This window comes from Siphateles boraxobius, unplaced genomic scaffold (genome assembly GCF_051911475.1).
Source record: "Siphateles boraxobius isolate OS27281-9 unplaced genomic scaffold, OSU_SipBor_1 19, whole genome shotgun sequence".
In the NCBI taxonomy this organism is placed as follows: Eukaryota; Metazoa; Chordata; class Actinopteri; order Cypriniformes; family Leuciscidae; genus Siphateles; species Siphateles boraxobius.
The window spans coordinates 30,466,522-30,487,240 of NW_027508799.1; the positions used below are offsets into that span (position 1 = coordinate 30,466,522).

The 20,719-nt window shown below is 37.8% G+C and overlaps 1 protein-coding gene and 1 long non-coding RNA gene across 2 annotated transcripts in view; one reads left to right on the top strand and one right to left on the bottom strand.

Annotated features, from left to right (window-relative positions):
- The first annotated feature begins 419 nt into the window (after positions 1-419).
- On the top strand, positions 420-15,974 carry LOC143742235 (uncharacterized). The gene is made up of 11 exons (XR_013205386.1): positions 420-574; positions 2,834-2,933; positions 3,105-3,254; positions 6,776-6,981; positions 7,614-7,706; positions 8,861-8,953; positions 10,618-11,641; positions 13,561-13,669; positions 14,094-14,294; positions 14,930-15,121; positions 15,710-15,974. It is a non-coding gene; the product is annotated as an uncharacterized LOC143742235 (long non-coding RNA).
- The window catches only part of adipor2 (adiponectin receptor 2), a 29,908-nt gene continuing 19,548 nt past the window's right edge, over positions 10,360-20,719 (bottom strand). The window contains exons 3-8 of the mRNA XM_077234968.1: positions 16,541-16,681; positions 14,923-15,094; positions 14,085-14,271; positions 13,579-13,766; positions 11,722-11,915; positions 10,360-11,616 (exon numbers count right to left, since the gene is read on the bottom strand). Coding sequence (XP_077091083.1) covers positions 11,488-11,616; positions 11,722-11,915; positions 13,579-13,766; positions 14,085-14,271; positions 14,923-15,094; positions 16,541-16,681 — 1,011 coding nt within the window. The 3' untranslated portion in view covers positions 10,360-11,487. The remainder of the gene's footprint in view (positions 11,617-11,721; positions 11,916-13,578; positions 13,767-14,084; positions 14,272-14,922; positions 15,095-16,540; positions 16,682-20,719) is intronic.

Consider the following 20,719-nt stretch of genomic DNA (forward strand, 5'->3'; position numbering starts at 1 on the left):
ATGGTTCGTTAGTCTTCATCTATGTTGATTCAGATACCAGTATTGTTAGAACTCATCCTCATTTAATAGAAAATGCACAAACTGCACATAGAAAGTGTCCTGTTTCCTTTACAATGTAACCATAAACAACCAGTAGGTACGCTACGTCTTTTAAACCACCAGATGGCGCTAAAGAGAACCGACCAGCAGTAATGAGGTATTTTTTTTGCAGAAAAACCATAGATTAGGTGTCAAACATATGATGAGAATGTCAAATTTTTAGCCCTCTAACTACGATTCACTTGCCCAGAACACATTTAAGTAGGCATAAATGCGTTTAACTATAATATGAATGGCAGAATGACAGAAACTGAAGTGCAGTCTTTCATCCGCTCCACTAGGCGGCGTGGGGTGGGCGGGTTTCACTGTCAGAGCGACTCCTTTGGATCCTTGACAACAATGACGCTTGATGACAGTCGCTACAACACGTCGTGCAGATGACAGCAATTAATATCACACTACTGGACATATTTCAGCAAATAAACCGACACTCACTCCGATAAAATGAGGGAATCGAGTGTCATTTAATTCCGGGGTAAGTAACTTTGTACATAAAGTGAATGTCTCTTGTAAAATGATATCGCGACGCTTATAATCTTTTGTATAATTATATTTTTACTGATTCATCGTTCGGCTGAAATGTCATCATAGCAGGGCTCGTCAGTAAAATTTTTATGGTGTCTGTAATATAAATGTTGTTTAAGCTTGTTACTAAATGAAGGCATTCGCGTCTTCTATAAAAAGTTTAACAGACCTTGTTGCTCCTCTTTTTAAGAACTCACACTCAGACTTTCAGAAGAGCAAATTAATCTGTAGGTGTTACTTTATATTTATAATCAGAATAATAAGTAATGGTGTTTTTTTCGTGTCTGTTGTTGTTGTAGTCTTACTGTAGGTAATAATCTACTGGATTTATGTTTGTTAATAGAGTCAGTTGGAGTGAGAAGCTCTGATGTTTCTGCTGCTTCATGCTTTTGTAGAGCTGCAGTAATTTTACTTCTAATGAAAAGCTTCACATTTACAGTCCAGAACCGTGTGCAGGAAAACCAGTTTGTAACAAGGTTGAATAGTTTACATTTGAAGTGTTTGGTTTGAAGTGTTTACATTCGTTGTACATGAATGAGCATCATTTGAAAACATTCCTTTCATTTATAAAGAACATGTACAAACATCATTGAAAAAACCTTTGCATCAGTGGAACATATGTTGCATTGCACACATACTTCTATGCAAAATATAGCATATCTCTCCTCAGCAAACATGTACAAACACACTCTGACTTCACAAAATATAATATACAAATTATGATGAACATTAATAAAGAAAAATAGGTTAAAATAGGAAAAATAAAGGCCGAGATGGTTGACCGCGAGGGTCGAAAGCCATGTTGACAATCACTGAGCAGGTTATTGTATTAAAGGTGAATAATTAGTTGATTATATAATGTTTATCTAGTAACTTGGAAACAGTTGGAAGAATTGCAATTGGGCGGTAGTTGGAGACATCGGTTGGATCATCAGACTTAAAAATCGGGGGGATCTGGGTCGTTTTCCACATGGCAGGAAATACTGATGGCCTAATACACAAATTAACTATATGATGAAAAAGCGGTATAAGAGTACTGGCATGAGTTTTAAGATCATGTTTAAATTATTTACATCACAAGCATGGGAAGCATTCAAAGAACACAAAATATTAGTTGTATCATTTTGTGCGATTTCAGAAAAAGAGAATTGCTGAGATGCTGCTGGTACTGACGTGAGAAACAGGGGAGCAGTAAATCTAGAGGATAATTCTTGTACAGATGCAATAAAATACTCATTGAGAGAATTAGCAATTTTATCATGATCGGTGAGAAGAGTACCATTTATGGATATTTGTAAACTGTTATTATTTTTAGTTTTGTTTTCACCAGTTATAGTTTTAATTGTTTTCCATAATGTTCTTGGGTTGGAGACCATTCGATTAATTTGATTTTCAAAATATAACTGTTTTGCTTTGTACAATTCAAAATTACACTTATTTCTAAACTGTGTGAAAATAAGCTTAGCCTCAGGTGTTTTTAGTGATCTATAAGCTTGCTTTCAAAGAGGAGGCCTTCTTTTTTAAAAGCTGCAAAATGTCAGGAGTTTCCCAAGGTATTTTATTTTGCCTAATATGTATTTTACAAGTAGTAGTAAATTTTTGATTTTCTATGAATTTGACAGAACATGATCAGGATTTTGCAAAGACATCTCATTACTCCAATCAGTACCAGCAAATTCAGCATTAAACTGGGACAATTTTGAGTTTGGTACTTTTTTAATGTAGCTATTTTTATGACATTTTGGCTGTTTAAAGCATTTCCTAATGACATATATGAGTGAGTGATCTGAAACTACTGTATTTATCACTCCAGATATACCAAACCTAGAAGGTTGATTAGTGAAAATAAGGTCCAAAATAGAATTTCGTGTTTTACCAAATCTATTGGGATCTTTGATCAATTGATGAAGACCATATTTTATGGCAGCTTACATGAATTATCAATCCAATTCAAATTAATTAATGTCACCTAGAATAACAAGTTCCTTAGTTTTAACAGATTTTATTAAGTCAGAGAGCTGCACTAAATATGCAGTTGGACTGACATTTGGGGGCTTGTATGTGAGTGTGACAATAATAGTAACTTTTAGGCTTTTAATTTATTCCATTTCCATCTATTAACTAGTCTTTAGACTAACTTTCACAATCTCATTTATAGATGTAGAGTATAGAGTAATGTTTTTTTAATTTTATTTATGTTTCCTTACAGAAGGAATGTGTTTGGACCATTACATCCAGTCATGAGAAGCAGAGCTCTGAGTCGTGTGGACAGACATTGACTGTAATGATGGACTTCTGCTCATGGACAGGTAATGTATAATGTGTGATTGTGTGTTTTACTGTGCTAAACATGTAGGTTCCCATCATTTTCTTTTTGAAGGCCCTTTGAAAAGCAAATGATGGGAACCTAAACGGGTGGGGAAGGGACGGTGGGACAAAATTTTTAGTCTGCTAAAAAAATTTTTTTTACTTGTATCAAGACGCATAACCCCTGCTGGACATCGTGACGGGGTTCGGGGGGGACCCGAATCGTCCCCGTCCCTTCACACATACAGCATTCACTCGTATCGCAGAGATCTGGCCGGGATCGAACCAGCAACCTCTGAACCCGTGAGGCAGCGCTCTTACCTGTGAGCCACAGATCTCTTGACTCAACATGTGAAGAAACATGTATTTCACTATTAGCCTGAGAGTTTCCAATAAAGCAGTAAAAGAAAGATTTGAACCTGTGTCTTCATCAGTCTTGTCTTCAGAGAGCATGTGTTTATCCACTCACCCATCATGGATTTTGCAACAATAACTGGTTTTCGGGACAACTTGTCTAATGAGAACAATTGAAAAATCAGCACAGGACGCTGTGATTGAAACCCCATGCTTTATCTCCTGAGCCACTGAGACTGCAGAGATAATGAGTGTTTTCAACGTTGTTGATCCAGAGCTTTGTGTTAAATGATCAATAACTTTAGCAGACAGGGGATTTGAACCAGGACTTTCCAGCTTGAAAGGGAGTCAACTCTCCACTGAACCACAGAGACTGTGATGCAACGTTGATGTTTTAGATTTAAAGTTTATCTTAACGTATGTTTAAACTGGGTAAAATATGGTCATCATTGATTGATAACTCATTGACTACTCTGCTACTCTAAGTCAAATATACATAAACCATAGACTTTAAAAAATAAAATAAATAAAAAACACTTTTAAACATAAACGTGTTTTGCCCTCCTGTGGGAATTTGTGTGAATTACACCACTTCAAATCGAGTCTAATTGTAAATGGTATGTGTCTTCTGACTGTGCTCTCTGTTCTTCTGTTAAAAATACATTCATAAACACGAAAGACCACCAGACTTCCTCATTCAGAGGCAAACAATTATTTTCTACGATACTGAGCTTGTATCTAATGCATGTGTATGAAGTAGCTTAGGCTTTGTAAAAGATGATCTGCATCTTTGGGATTTAAACATGTTTCTGTTGCTGCTTCATGATACAAAGTCTCAGATGTGATCTCGCCACTATAATCGAGAAGCCTCTCGCTGCATCCTGCGGTGGATATCCAACCCGGCCCACATCCAAGTGTGACGTCAGAAGCCACCACGCCCATGCCCAAATTGGACACGTTCTCATTAACGTACGTTAACAATTAAACACTGGAAGAAGCATCGAGAGAAGACGAAGTTAACTGCGAAACAAAATGCACGAAACACACTTGCGGTTTTAGTATAAACACTGTTCAACATAATATAAGAATGCGTTGTATGAGAATGAGATGTGTTAGCTACCTGTTGAAAGCAGCTCTTATCACTTTTATAATAGTTTGGTGCGGTTGATCACTTGACTAGAATGCCTGCTCAGCGCGAAAGCCCGCCATATGTAATACTTGTCAAAATATCGATGTAATTCGAATCAATAAGGTTTGATGATGTTGTTTTAGAGCTAAGAATTATCATCAACTTACATATTTGGTCATTTAACTCCCCTGCGATGTCTTAACTGAGTTGTGTGTTAACGTTACATGTGGCTTAGTGAATTTCCTATCAGTAACGTTAACTACGTTAGATTCTTAACTGAGAATTTTGTTTAGTATACTATTACTAGTATACTATACTAACTGCATTGTTATATCACCAATTTAATGTTGTTATTTGGATTAAGGGTAAATATGAAAAATTTATTATTATTTCAGTGCTTATGTGTGACGTTACATCCTGTAAATCTTATTCTACTTGTAAATAATATGAGATCAAGAATATGAGAATATGTCACTATGTCAGTTGTAAATACTGCATATTGAAAAAGTTTTTTGCTATGCAAAGAAGTTATACATGTTTAGATAATGTAATGTGATGATAAACTGTTGTAACATGAATAAGTTTTATTATTGATTCATAGTAAATACAGTAAATACAGTGATGGCAAGCCAGCCATCACATCAGCAGTCTTTCATAACTATATTATACTTCTTTTCAGGAGTACTACAATTTTGAAAGCAAGTGATTGTGATACTTGTATGTATCCTTCTATCTATTCTAGATTAATGGGAAGATCACATAATTATTGTCATTGTCATGTTTTACAGCATCCTACACATTTTCAGATCAAGCCTGATGCAGATCAATACTGCCTGGATGGGTGGTTTGAATGTCCCTGCTGCACTTTTAGGACTAAAGAGAAATTCTCATTTTCTCTTCATCTTGAGAACCATATAAGTCAGTAACATGAATATTTGACTTTCTCTCTCTACAACTCCAACATTTAATAAGTGTTAAGTGTTAAATCAGAAATATATATTTCAGTTCAGCATGTTAACAAATTTATATTTCTCTCTCTCTCTCTCTCTCTCTCTCTCTCTCTCTCTCTCTCTCTCTCTCTCTCTCTCTCTCTCTCTCTCTCTCTCTCTCTCTCTCTCTCTCTCTCTCTCTCTCTCTCAGAGTTGAAGCCATTCTTGCAGCAACTGGAGGAAAGGGGATCTTTTTGGTGCTTTTGTTCTAGCACAAATAATTTTGTTCTTTCATATAATATAAATAAATACATGTTTATATATAAATAAATTCATGCTTTAATCATTCTGGAGTTTTGCCTTCTGATATTTGGCCATATCATTTAGTGACTGCATGCTGTTCCATTGTTATTTTACCTGATAATGAGCAAATTAGTTCAACTTAAGGAGGTTAATCAATATACAGCATAATTCAAGAAAGTAAGATTCACTCCACTTTTTCAGTTGTTTAAAGATTGATATACATTTTTAATTTGTTTTGTGTAATTTGAAATTTTCAAAATGCTTCATGCATTTCGAATAAAAAAAAACATTTTATAGAAATACTCCTGAGATTATATGTTTGTGCAAAACTTCATTTATTTCAGTAATTCAACATAGCTGTAAGCCATAATCATCAAATTTATTACGCATAAAGGCTTGAAATATCTCACTTTGGATGTAATGAGTCTATTAGTATTAGCTTTTAGTTGAATTACTGAAATAAATTAATTTTTGCATGATATTCTAATTTTTGAGTCTCACCATATTGGTTCTTTAATTTAAGGTTTACATAAATTCCATTCTGCTGTTCTATATTTGATTTCAAAGTCATTTGCTGTAACAGGCATTAAGTGAATTCTTTGGTTGTAAAAAAGCAATATTTCTATAAAGAAATGTCGAAAAGTTGTCAATGTCGAACGAAAAGTTTACATTTATTTTTTTATTATTTGGAAGGGGTAACTATAAGTGCAGTTTGGATCACTAAGAAAGTGACAAAAATTCGTTTTAGTTTTAGTATAGAGGCTCCCTTATATGTATATTATACTATTCCAAGCCTGAAAAAGCGTCACAATTTAACTGCACCAACAATCTGTAGCGTCACACCTCTACACAAATAACCTCATCTTTATTATAAACCAATAACTATGATAACCGTAAAAATATTTCCGACAGGAAGCAGCGCTATTTTGCGCATGTGTACAACAAATCGAATCACGTGGCCTCCGACGTCACACTTGGATGGGCGTGGCTTCCGACGGCACGCTTGGATGGGCGTGGCTTCTGACGTCACAGTTGGATGTGGGCCGGGTTGGATATCCACCGCAGGATGCAGCGAGCTGTAGTTGGTATAATCCGACAGTAAAGTGCAGTTTGTCCTCCGCTCCTCAAGGCGGCAGAAGCGGGTTTCTCCTTCAGTCTGACACTTCTGCTGCTTGACAACATGACGCTTGATGACAATCACAACAACACGTGAAGATCCTGCAAAAGATGACAGCTCTTAATGTCACTTTAACAGCTTATATTCCGGCTCAACTGTAAATAAAACCGACTCATAGACGGATAAAATGCGGGAACTGAGTGTCACGCGACTCACCTGTAAGTAACTTTCCGCATAAAGTCAATTTCTCTTTTCAAATGACTTGCAAGCTCTATCAAGTCAGTTTTAGCGTTACCTTTTTAGTCTCTGAATGAATCTCCCTCTGATATTCACACTATAAAGTGGATTAAGAAAGACTCAGTTGATATTGCAGTGTTTTCTGGATTAATGTTAGAGTCAGCGGGAGTTGTGCTGAGCTCTGATGTTCTCCTGTTGCTTCATGCTTTTCTACTTCCTGTTATGACTGGGATATTAGAGTAGAACACATTTTTAATTAAAATACCACATTAAAGGCTGTCATAATATCACTACAATCATGAAACAATATAGTAAAGATTAGTGACTAGACACATTGCATATAATTTCTGTAATCTTGTTCTGATGTTTGTGGGTCTGTATGTTAGATTATTTGTATTTCTATTCAGTGTTTTCTTCATTTTGTGGCCTGTAAGACAGTAATTGAATTAAATGAGACGAACAGTAGATTGATTGATTGATTTTTACACCATTACTGATGTATAGCAGATTTCATTTTAGACTAAAATAAATTTTAGACTTTTTTTTTTTTAATTCTGATTTTATTCTAGATATACAGTGTAATGATGTCTTTGTTTATGCCGTGACCCTACAGAATCAGAGATGTGTTGTGGAGTGTAAACCCGGCCATCAGAAGCAGAGATTTGGGACTTGTAGACTGTAATGATGGACTTCTGCTCATGGACAGGTAATGTATAATGTGTGATTGTGTGTTTTACTGTGCTAAACATGTAGGTTCCCATCATTTTCTTTTTGAAGGGCCCTTTGAAAAGCTATTGATGGGAACCTAAACGGGTGGGGAAGGGACGGCGGGACAAAATTTGTAGTCTGCATAAAAAATTGTTTAAAAATTGTATCAAGAAGCATAACCCCTGCTGGACATCGTGACGGGGTTCGGGGGGGACCCGAATCATCCCCGTCCCTTCACACATACAGCATTCACTCGTATCGCGGAGATCTGGCCTGGATTGAACCAGCAACCTCTGAACCCGTGAGGCAGCGCTCTTACCTGTGAGCCACAGATCTCTTGTTGAGAAATGTGCTGGAACTTCTATTTCAGTATTAGCCTGGACGAGAGCTGTGATATAAAAGCTGAACTGGGGTTTGAACCCTCATCTTTATCTCAGCCTCATCACCAGAGAGTGTGTGTTTATCCACTGCACCGCTGTGGCCTTCACACTCAGGGCTAGTGTTTGGGGCACTTTGTTGGTTATAATGACATTCATTTAATTTAAACAATTAGCCAGTTGGGATCAAACCGGCAACCTCTGAACCCGTGAGGCAGCACTCTTACCTGTGAGCCACAGATACATGCAAACAGGAAGTTATATTTCATTATTAACTTGTATGTGACCTGTGATTTTTAAAATAAACCAGCTAAAGCTTTCAGTTGTGTGATTGAGGTGGGGTTTGAACCCAAGCCTCAATCAGTCTTGTTACCCGAGAAAGTGTGTTTAGCCACCTGTGCCACTGTGACTTTCACGCTGAAACTTGGAGTGAGAACATTAAATACAATTTGTTTATTCAAGTAAACTTTAAATTAATTAGAAACACAGAGTCCAACACACCTGCCTGGAAGTTTCTAGTAAACTTTAGGATTAGGATTATTCAGGTGTTTTTAATGCGGTTGGAGCTAAACTCAGGAAAGTGGCTCACCAGGAGCAGGATTAGACAGCCCTGATTTTCTTTCTTTCCTCCTACTGCTGTTTTTATTTTTATATATATGTCTAACATATTGTATTAACATATGTCATCTTATATTTATGAACTATTGTTTAGACTAACTTTTAAAATCTGATGTTACTATGAAATACTGTATGGAGTAATGTGTGTATCCTACAGAATAAGGTGTAGGATGTTTGGAGCGTCCAGTCAACACAAGCAGAGCGTGTGGACAGACATCGACTGTAATGATGGACTTCTGCTCATGGACAGGTAACTCTTCTAATGTGTGAATGTGTGTTGTTGGCTTGTAAATGTGTAGGTTACCACATTTTTCTTTTTGAGGGGTCACTCCTTTAAAATGCAAATGATGGTAACCTAAGTAGGTGGGGAAGAGAGGGAGAATACACACACACACACGCGCACACACACGCACGCGCGCGCGCACGCTCTGGTTGTCACTGTGGTTTGACAGCGGGCATTCCTGGTGTATGCATCCATGTATTCCAGTCCACTTTATTCAAGATTTCCACCTGACAAAGAGAGACAGATTTTTTTTTTTAAATCTGTTTTTTTATTATAAAAAAACATATTTGTTTTAAAAAAGAAATACTTTTTTTTTTTACAATTTTTTAACATTTTCAAAAAAAAAAATTTTTTTTAAATGTAACATCCAATAGAATCTTATTTGATTTTCACAGGATATTAGTTTGATCCCATCATGAATGGTTCTTAATGATGAGACGCATATCATTAGCAGTCTTTTTTGACAAAAACCTGGAACGAATATATGAGTATGCGTGTTCCTACATTACCGAGCTTTACTGGGCAACTTGCTTAAAAAATTATGCGTGTATACAGTATTCTGCCTTATAATTTCAAATAGTGAAATGTTCCTGTGCTCTTATATGAAACAACACATCATTAAATTAGTCAACCAAAAGTAACTGTTGTACAAACTAAACTGATTTTCTTTATCAATCTGCATATGCCTTGTTTAGTAACCATAAGATAAACCTATATTCTAGTGCCAGTCACAGTGTTCAACATGTTTAATCTGTGTGTCTGTTTCTTGCAGTCTTCATCTGCCTTATAATAATTAATATGTATAACTTATAATCAATAATAAATATTTGTTTCTGTATTAAAAATAAATGATATATTTATATAATGAATCTCGTTATGAGCACCTCTGAATACTGGGTCACTATATTTTCATTGTTTCTTTAGGAAGTTTCTTCTGCAGTGTGTTGTTTGCTTCCCTGCATGTGCAGTCTATAGCGTGTGATGTCACTTAAATGGCTTGTCATATTCACATTTACATGTGTACATGGTTTTAAAATCAAACTGTATCATCAAGCATTCAATGTCCATGTCTCTGAAGTCTGCTTTGGTTGGGTAGGTGTGCAATATTCTTACTTTAGTAACAAGAAATTGTTATAATGTCAATACTTATTAGAAGTGCTTAAGTCTAGCAACTATCCTGAATTGTGATGTGAAAGGCAGCAGCTGGGGAAAATACACACTCTTGAGAGCCCTCAAAAATGCTCACTAGTAAAATATCTATTATAATATAATGAAAAAAAAAGGTGATTTAAATTTTACAACTAGTTAAAAATCCCTTATTTGGTGCTGCACAAATAAACCATAGTAGAAAGAAAAACGAACCACAACTGTCATGAGTGTTTTAATTTTTTTAATTTATTTTAAAATTAAAATAAATATCAATGTAAAAATCTCTGAGAAAACAAACATTGCCCTTGTTTAATGTGGAATATTACAGCTCGTAATGTTTCCATGAAAACTCTTTAATAAATTATCATATACAGATGATAAAACAGAACGTTACACAACAAACGCATCCTTGCACTGCGCGAGTATGATTTTGTGTACTTCGCTACAGCAAGTCTCATCTATTATTATTTTTTCCAAACCAGGTTGAATCAACATCCACAAAGATGAATAAACGAGAACAGAGAGAGAAAGTAACTGAAGATGGACACAATGAAGTTTGGGAAAGCGGCCTTCTGTGTGTTGAATGAAACAGCACTGACAGAGGTATGAAGGCCTGTGGAGTAAGTGAGCACTGAATCCTGTTCGGCTCCATCGTGTGCAAGGCGTTCTACTGTCCTACATGTGCGTTTTTTTATAGCTGTTACCAGCCGTGCTTGGGATAACAGCACACTGCGGCTTTTGAAAGGCTGCTTCTGCCTGACACTTCATCTGTCCACTTAAACAGTGGCTTTTTACTGATCTGGTCTCTTTCCCTGGAATAACACGATCTCTCTTCTCCCTCCGTTAAACAATATAATGATATAATGATGTATTTTTTTAAAAACATTTTATAACTTTATTTTCATACAAATCTATATAACCCAAATTTTAGAAATCTTATTTACATGAAAAAGTTTAAAATGGCTAACGGCCCACCCCAAGAAACGTTCACACATTTTTTTTGTTTTTTTTTTGTTTTGTCTGTTCAACACTTTTTCTTGTACAAAGAAAAAACAGCAATAGACCAAGCCAAAAAGTCTCCTCTTCCTAAATGTATGATCATAGGAAGCACCATCCTCAACCTGTCCACCTTATCCCATGACTCATTTTATTTAAGGGGCAAAATAGAGAACAAACAAAGACGGAAAGAGAAAAATAATAATTATAATAAAGGTGGGTAACTTTGTCATTCAGTGCTGTCCTCTTGGTTTACCCCTCAAGGGCAGGAGGAACAGAGCTGTTATTGGCGGCAAAGGTAAGAGGAACGTTCTCTCCCTCTAGTGGTGCGTTTTAAGCACCGCAGGACACAAGGCTCACAACCCGCCCTCTTCCGCACAGCCTCCGCCAGCTGTGTAGCGAAACTCCTGCAGGTTGGACACACCGTGGAAGTGCACAAATGCACCTGCCACCACCAGGATATGGAACAGCTGATGGGAGTGGAACTGCAGTAGACAAAATGATGACAAGGTACAGGTTAGATCTTAAATAGAAGGCATTCAGTTTAGATTATGAACTATGTCCCTGAAAGTCATACACATTCAACTCACCCAGATGTCACACTTGCCGGGGAAGAATCTCTCGGGTATGCGCGCGGCGTACAGGCAGGCTCCTGTGATGTACAAGACGGCCATGAGGAACAGCCAGCCCATCTGACCCATGGTGGTGGCCCTCAGGAAGCCCTCTGAGATCATAAAGTGCAGCGTGGGAACGACTCCACTGAGACCCAGACCCACAAACACACCTGAGACATACAAGACAGAGCAGGCATTAATTTAACTATTTATATTGCATTACTAGACACTTCTAGTAATGCAATATTAATTTGTTGAATTACATTATATTTCTTTGCGCCGATGAAACATACCAATTCACAAAATTAACGGAATAGATAAATGAAATAAAAAAATTGAATACTTAATTTGAGAGAGAAAAAAAAACAATTCTAATTATTGGACCAAAAACCTCAGCACGTAATAACCTAGAATACTATCGAACACTTGATGGCTGCTCTGTCGACGATACCAGTCTTTCATTTGAAAGCCACATTTCTAGCATCTGTAGAACCGTATTTTTCCGTCTTATAAAATCTACCTAAATTACGACATATGCTCTCAATGACAACACTGCATTGGCTCCCTATTAACATCACATACATTTTCAAATACTTACAAAACACTAAATGGTTTAGCTCCTCAGTACTTGAGAGAGCTCTTAATGCATTTAAAGTCCTTTACGTCTATTGTGATCTCAAAATTTAGGCCAGTTAATACCTAGAATATCAAAATCAACTGCAGGCAGTAGATCATTTTCCAATCTATCACCTAAGCTCTGAAATAGACTTCCTTGCCTTGTTGGGGAAGCAGAAACACTCTGTCAGTTTAAATCTAGACTAAAAACACATCTCTTTAACCTGGCATACACAGAGAACATGATACATTTCTATTATTCAAATCAGTTAAATGATTGTTAGGCTGAATAAATTAGGTTAACCAGAACCGGGAACACTTCCCATAACACCTGATGTACCTGTTACATCGTAAGAAGAATAGCATCTACGCTAATATTAGTCTGTCCGTCTCATCCTTATCCCGAGGTTACCGTAGTCAGCCGGATCCGGTCCATATCCGGATCAGATGGTGGACCTGCACCTAGACACGACCAAAACGCAGCCCTGAAAGTCAGCAGAGACCGTGTCTACATGACAGGCGTCAGCACAGATCCTCAGCAAAGACCACGAGAACCAGACAGGTCCTCCAAATAGACCCTATGGCCAGTTTTGGCTCCATACCGGCGTGATGAATCTATCTTCAAGCAAAAGGAACTGGATGAATATTTGAATGCTACCGATCTGATTTCTGACCTGTGATGCAGCCTGAATCATTATGACAGAATTCATTTATTGGCCAGAAGAGAACTAGCCCCCCGACTGAGCCTGGTTTCAGGTTTTTTTCTCCATTCTGTCACCTGATGGGGTTTGGGTTCCTTGCCACTGTTCTGGCTTGCTTAGCTGGGGACACTTAATATTCAACAATATTATTGATATGACTATACTGACGCTGTTGTATGAGAAATGAACTGCATGATGAAAAATAAAAGGTGACTTGACTTCTAGACCTCCAAAATAACACTCATTAAACACCAAGTGCAAGCAGAACTTGGCAGAAAAACAAAAATAATGCAAATATCATTTTATGGCCAATAATTTCTTCATTCACCCATCACTGGCAAATGGCAGAAATCTAGATGTTTTTGCCTGGGACACTGCTCTTAGAGGTTATGATGTGTTACATCAATTTGAAGTAAATTGTAGCCTACTCTGATCTAAAGCATACAGCAGCTAAACCCACAAGATGACCGATCAAGTCTGCTTTTTTCTTAAACAACAGAGTGAGACAGCGTCTTACCGGCCCTGACTCCGCGGTACTGCGGCGTGGCGAAGAAATCACACTGTGAGACTATGATGGCAGCGACCCCCAGGATACACACCACTATCAGGTATATGAAACAGGGCTGAGGGGAGCAGTAGAAGGAGTAATACAGCCACGGTACAAAACTGCCCATGATCAGGAACGCGATGCCCGAATAGTCTAGCCTGTGATAGGAGTGAACAAGAAAGAGGAGGCTGAGAGATTCATATAAAACACATACTGAACTTCCATTATTAACCTTCATGAACTAACAACTGAATACATTTACATAAATATTATTGGTTAAGGTTCATCTTTACGTGTATATATATATATACATTTTAACATTTAAAATCGTATTAACATTAGTGGTGCATTATGGACTAAAAATTGACTATCTACAAATTAATCAGCTGAGATTAATAAATGATATAAAAATGATCATAGTGCATCAACTAATAATAAAGTACAGAATCTTATCATTAAGTGTTGTGTGTGCTTACTTTGAGAAGACACGGGACACCCCCTCTGAGTGGCAGTAGACAGTGTGAAAGAGCCAGGAGAAGGAGAGGCAGAGAATGGCCCCCAGGAAGAACATGCCGATGACGATCTTCTCTTGGAATGGTGCCACGAACGACATATTGGGTCTGAACATGTACACGATGCCCAGACAGAGAAAGAACAGGCAGCCTGAAGACACAAGAGAAATACTGGTTAGTGTAAAAATGTATGTGCAGATAAATGTTTTGACACTCATTTTATAATTTGTAAAGTTATTCATAGGCCCCTCCCCGTTACAGGTCAATTCTATAAATCAATAAATGCATTAAAGTACAGAGTAAAATCGATCTGAACTCAAAGTACACCAGAAAGCTAAACGGTTACTAGTAGACCAACATCAAATATCTCCCTTGTCTATTATGGCTCAGTCATACCATTAGGTGTAGAACATCAATAGCTGCACCATATCACCTCATGATCAATACCAATATCTAGGCCAAGAGTCTATGTTTTGAATGACTGTCCTCTACATTTCCCATGCTGTGTGAAATATGCTCACATTTCTCTAGGTGGCAGCAAAGAGTCAGACTATGCTGAAAGAGAGTGCTTATTGTCCTGATGCATTTCCATTTAACATAAATGTAATTGTATCCATATACTCTAGTCAACATTTGAAGTGGATCAAAACCTTTCATCAAAGTTATACATGAATTTTGAACAAGGGAGAGACAGTTGTCTTAGGACAACTTTGATTAGTTAACATTTGAAGTGGATAAAAAAAAAGTTACTGTATGTATATAATATATATATACAGTAGTAAGTAAACAAAGTTGAGTGTACCCAGAAGATGTGTCCAAATGTTGCCCGTTTCCGTGTGGATTCTGAAGATGCTCTTGAAGCAGGCTCTGAAGGAAGGCATGGGTGGCCGATGCCCATGCAACAGGAAGTCATTATCCTTCAGCCAATCAGGGAGGACATCATGAGGAATGACACGCCATCTGCCCTCCCACATCTAAGAGACAAAATTAAAAGCACATCTGTAAGTGCTCAAAAGCAACCCTGCAGTTTTGAATATATATCAGGCCACTCTTTGACATGTCATTACGCTTAGCTCAGGTCAGCATTACTGGTTGGCACGAGAAAAGCAGTCTCATTTAACTTCAGAAAGTAATTATACGGTGTATGTGAGAGAGGACGAGAGCAACAGATAAGCATCAAAGTAATTATAGTTAAGGGACAAGCAAAAATTATACAGGGCCAGAAATACTCTACAGAAGTATGCTAGCACAAAGCTAGGTACACAAGCTTGTGTATTATTGCATGCACAAGAATACACTGTACTCTCAGCATAACGGCGCACGTCAATTACTGTCATGGTGGCGCTACGATTTATAGCTTGCTACCTGAATAATAAAATATATGGTTTGAAGACATTTGATTTTAAGTCTATTGCTCCCTCAACTACCAAGTACTGTTGGGTTGAACAAAGTTAACTCACTAACACCACCTGCACTTTTTATATCCAAAAGAGGAATAGAAAATCTGTTATATTATAATGTTCATGTTTTTTTAAATGCTCAACTACATCTGGATTTTTTTTTTCTCTTTGTGGTTTTTATAAAAATAGGTTGCCTCTTTACCAGCTGTGGTGAGACTGCTGAGAAGCAGCATTAGTTTCGATGTATCGCTCTGCCAAACAAGACTGACGAAAACCACACCGGTGCAATCATACCAGTCACAGGCGTGACCACAGGATTTCACCTATAAGTGTACCACATGCAGAGACTACAGCAGAGGGCAAAGAGGCCTATGTCCACATTCTGAACATGCTGTATCTGCTGAGAAGTGTTCTTAGTTTTCCATAAATAAATAAAACAAAACAAATGAATCTAGGTCAGGTTGTTTGATTGACACCATGATGAGCCTTTCAGTCATCTGTCAAGTCTGCGTTCCGAGAAGTGTTTCTTTCAAGACTGTACCTGATAGACAATGGCACTGATTGCATCTTGCACTGCGTTTGCTCTTCGGCACAGAGAGCTTTGGCTTTTTCCCCAGAGGGAGAGAGGAAGGAAAGAGCCATTAAAGTAGAAGGGGCTCAAAAAGCAAACTAAACTTGAGCTGGTTTATAGGGCACATTATTGCAGCACACGCTACAAAGGGCGGCTTTCAGTTCCTGTTCCTCTGCATATGGCAGACTCTGAATACAAGATAGAGATGAGAGGCTGCTGGCGCCAGGAGATGGGCGTATGGTTTGGCAGGGATGTTTTCCGTATTGGTGGACTGTGGCATGTTTGTGCAAAAGCAGCTGTGAGCACTCGTGCCAGGTGCGTTGATGTCATCCGTTTAATCTCAGCGTATGACCCTCGACATATAAACTCAATGACAATGCACATGGAGTGTGAGCAGGGTCTCAGCTGCGACATTAATGTGCATGTGTGTTGGTGTGTGAGATTCTGACCTTGTGCACAAACTCCTCCATCCTCTCCATGGCATGGTGTGCCTGTAGCAGAAGGCCTTCGTCCGAGCTCTTCTCCTCTTCCTCATCCTCTCTTTCTGTCGTTTCCTCCTTTTCATTTACCACCCTCCTCGCAACGAGGCACTGAAAACACAAAAGCAAATAAGTCAGGTTTCAGAGTTTATTTTGTTTCTCCATTTCATATTAAGCAAAGGCCAATAATAATGCTGAGAATAATTTAGGTTCAATTTAAGCATATAATCCTCTTGGTGAAGATGCAGCTCAATATAAATACTGCACTAAAATATTAAAGAAATTAAGATTTTCAAAAACTGTCCTGACCCAAACATCACACTCAAGGCCAAAATAAAAGGTCATTAAAGCACTCTCTCCAACTCAATTTAATTAATACTGCATTGATTGGTACGACCTTGCTTATGGCATGTTCTCAGCACATTGTGTGTTAGAAGCAGAGCCCTGCTGACTCGATCCAATTTATCTTTCTGTGCACAGCATGTGCTTATACCAACAATCAGCGTATATTTAAGCCCCAAGAGGCATATATATACTCGTCTATCAAACATACAATATTGAACACACTAGGGTGCATGTGCAAACATCACTAACACAAACCATTAACAATATCAGGGTTAACACGTTCACTCAGGTAACGCCACTGCTCAGACACACACACAGGTTTTGCTATACTTGTGAGGGCCGAATGTCCTCACTTACTGTATATAGGTAGATAGATATCATGACAACTGACTAGTGAACATTTTACTGGTCCACACTAAGCCTATAAAAAGGCTTATAAATTGGACAACACTTCTGTGTTTTGCACATGATTCTGTGATGGGTAGGTTTAGGGGATGGGCCACAGAAAATATCATTAACTTGATAGAAAAATCAATGGAAGTCTATGCAATCTCCTCACTTATATAATGAAATAAACGTGCGTGTTCCCAGAGCAGCCTGCATTGAATAAATTGAAGTTGTCTTTGCCTTGTAGCAAATCTGCGGCAAAAGGATGCGTCCCAAACTGCTGAACAAACAGATTAGATAGGAGAAAGGGTTGCAGAGGGTGAAAGTGTAAGGTGTTGTTCAGTAGCACAGGTTAACAAGCCTCTCTTAAGCAGATCAGACTTGGGCAGTGGGACAATCAGCATCTCGGTAATCAGGACTGACGTGGCACTAATTCCCAAGCAGCTTTGTGAATAGCCCCATCCCCTTTCCTTCAGCTGGTACTGAAACACACACAGCTGGAGGGTGTCCACAACAGAATACCGTATGGCTGGAGCAGAGGCACAGACACAGATGACCTTGAAGGCCCTGCGCAGGAGCATCAGCGACACTTCCTGTGGACAGCCAGCAGAGGTCCTACTGCAAGTGGGTTCAGTGCCATTTTGACACAGTGTAAATGCACACAGATGACAGGAGACAAGATTCAACAGGTATCGCATCTGAACCAGATTTTTCACTATATAATTAGGTGTAGTCAGTCAATAAAATCAGAAACAGACGCTTTGAGTTCTTGCACCCACTTTTTGCTTTAGCCCAGCAGCGCTTTAAGGCAGGCCCATAAATAGACACACTTCAATGGTTTTGAAACTTATTCAGCCTCGAGTAGCTATTCAGCATCACCAGATTAGCAGAAAGACGAATTGCATTTTTGCATCAAACAAGGCGTCTCTGCACACAGCACAAGCCTTCAAAGTAAAAAAATAAAATAAAAATGAAATTGAATTGATGACAGGATCGAATGTGTGACAAAGAAATTATGAATAATAAAACGCCAATTTATACAATTATAAACAGTAACAAAACATACAAATAATACATTTTATATTATTATTAATATAAATTAATACATTTATTAATTATATATCTTAATTTCATTTTCTGTATCAACCTTTAATACAATATTTTATTATTAACAGTATAATTATGTTATGAATTATAATAACATTGTTTTATTCATTAAAAAAAGCATTAAATGATGATTATAATAAAATATTCTCCTTCATTCTATTTAACCATGATGAAGACTGGTGTGCTGAAAGGCATCAGTTTAAATTATTTTTAATTTAAATTGAAATAAAATAAATCCACTGCCAAGTCTATAAAGGAGAAACCAGAGCCATATCTAAAGCTCAAAGGTCACTGTGCAATACAGTAAAGCAGACTTTAAGAGTCTTAAGTATATTTTCATGTGACAAACTATCTGTCTAAAATGGGAAATCTAGGACACTACCATGGACAAGAGGTCACAGTTATAAGGTCGACCAGCTAACTGTGGTTCTTTCTTGTCAACAAGAGGAACCAACCAGAACCAGAACTGGATCTATAATGCATGAATAACCTACTTCTGATGCCTGCCAGCATGACTGTGTTCAGCAAGTGTGACAGTGTTCGGTTTGCTCTTGTTACAAGAGTACGTGTGCCTATTAAACGTGATGTCTGCCACAGTTTTTCCACCTTAATGCTTGAAATCAGAAAATATTCAAGGGTGCTATTCATAGCTAAAAAAATAAAAAATACCACTCTTGCTTCCTGTGAATGTGATGTAAATAACATCAAGCGTTCCTTTTAGGGTACTTTATGCCTAAAAGGGCCCAAAATAGAGCTCTCACTGGGCTTAAGAAGCCTATAAAGAAACCAACGAGAAAAATGAGTCTTTAATACACTGCAAAAGAAAGCGTGTGAGCGGACCCCTCGACGATCTTATCCTCTTTGTGAGCTGCTGTTGTAAATACATGCTGTAGTTAATTCTCCAGTTTGAGTATGTTCGGGAGGGCATGAAATAAAATTAACTTCTCAGCTATGGTTTTCATCTTAGATCACTGAAGGAATACTCAAACACACACAGAAAGAAAAACCAAACCAAACCAAATAAGCCTGCAAAACACGATGTGCACACCTCAGAAAGGCATGCGTGAACCAGTCATATGACCAGTTTCTCACTCTTACAAACTGAATCTTCCAGAAGGAAGAAAATGTCAAGTCTTCACATCAGATAAGATTTCTTTCAGTTTTTCAGCTTTCAAATAAAGTCAACACTTTCCCAGTGAGGGCGTATTACTGTATGGTTATTTAATATTTAAATGATTTTTCTACTCAATTTCCAATAAAAATATCTATATTGAGATATATACGGTTACTGTGATATAAAATGACTCGTACTGTAATATAAGATTTTGGTCATCCCCACCCAGCCTTAATCCTAGAGTAATTGAGGTTTGCAGTGTTATGCTCACTGCGTGCACTGACTGGTTGGGGCAGTTTGCTTGTTAGCTGGGAACACAGCAGGGACAACTTGTACAGGTCTGTTTAAAGGAAAGGGGGTGAGTAAATACAGAAAAAGAACACCTCAACACCTCATAAAACAACCATGTAGGTTTATTATGGAGCCGGATGGGGAAACCTAAAAAATAAAAACTCTAAATAAAATAGGCTACTTCAATGCAACATTGTACTCTGGTCCACTTAAACTCTTCAGTGTGTTCAGCAAAGCTTAAATGACATGCAGTCTGTCTGATTTGCTGGTTTAGCATGACTCAGCTGTAATACCCCCGCCACCTGCTACCTAAGAACACGGCCAACATCTTAAAAGCTTTGTTTAGGTAATGTTTTTCCTTCACTGATCAGAAACAAGAGACCACATATGGTGAAAATAAAGCAGCACGTATGGTCATGATGCATCAGAGGCGACACTTGCTGAATGCAAGCAAAAAGAGAAGTTCATTGAGCAAACTAAAAGTGTCCATATATAAATGTTAGTCAAGGTTTTTAGGACCAAAACAATTGTAATTTAGTTTAACATCACCATTTTCCAGGTCTCTCTGACCCTTAGAAGTAAACAAGTTGTTACTGCTCCTGTAGATTTAAGACGTCTATATTTATAAAATCTGTTATGATTTGTTAACCTCTGCATATATTAATGAAATCATGCTCATGATTAAAGACTATGGGACTGTACGCTACCGTTCCAAAGCTTGTGGTCAGTAAGATCAATTCTGTATGTTATTGAAGAAGTCTCTTGTGCTCACCAGCAATGCTGCATTTTAGGGCTGAAACGATTCATCGAGTTACTCGATTACAAAAATTCCTCGAGGCAAAAACTCTGCCTCGAATCCTCGTTAAATTCCTATGCACTATACGCGCAGGGATCACACCATAGTG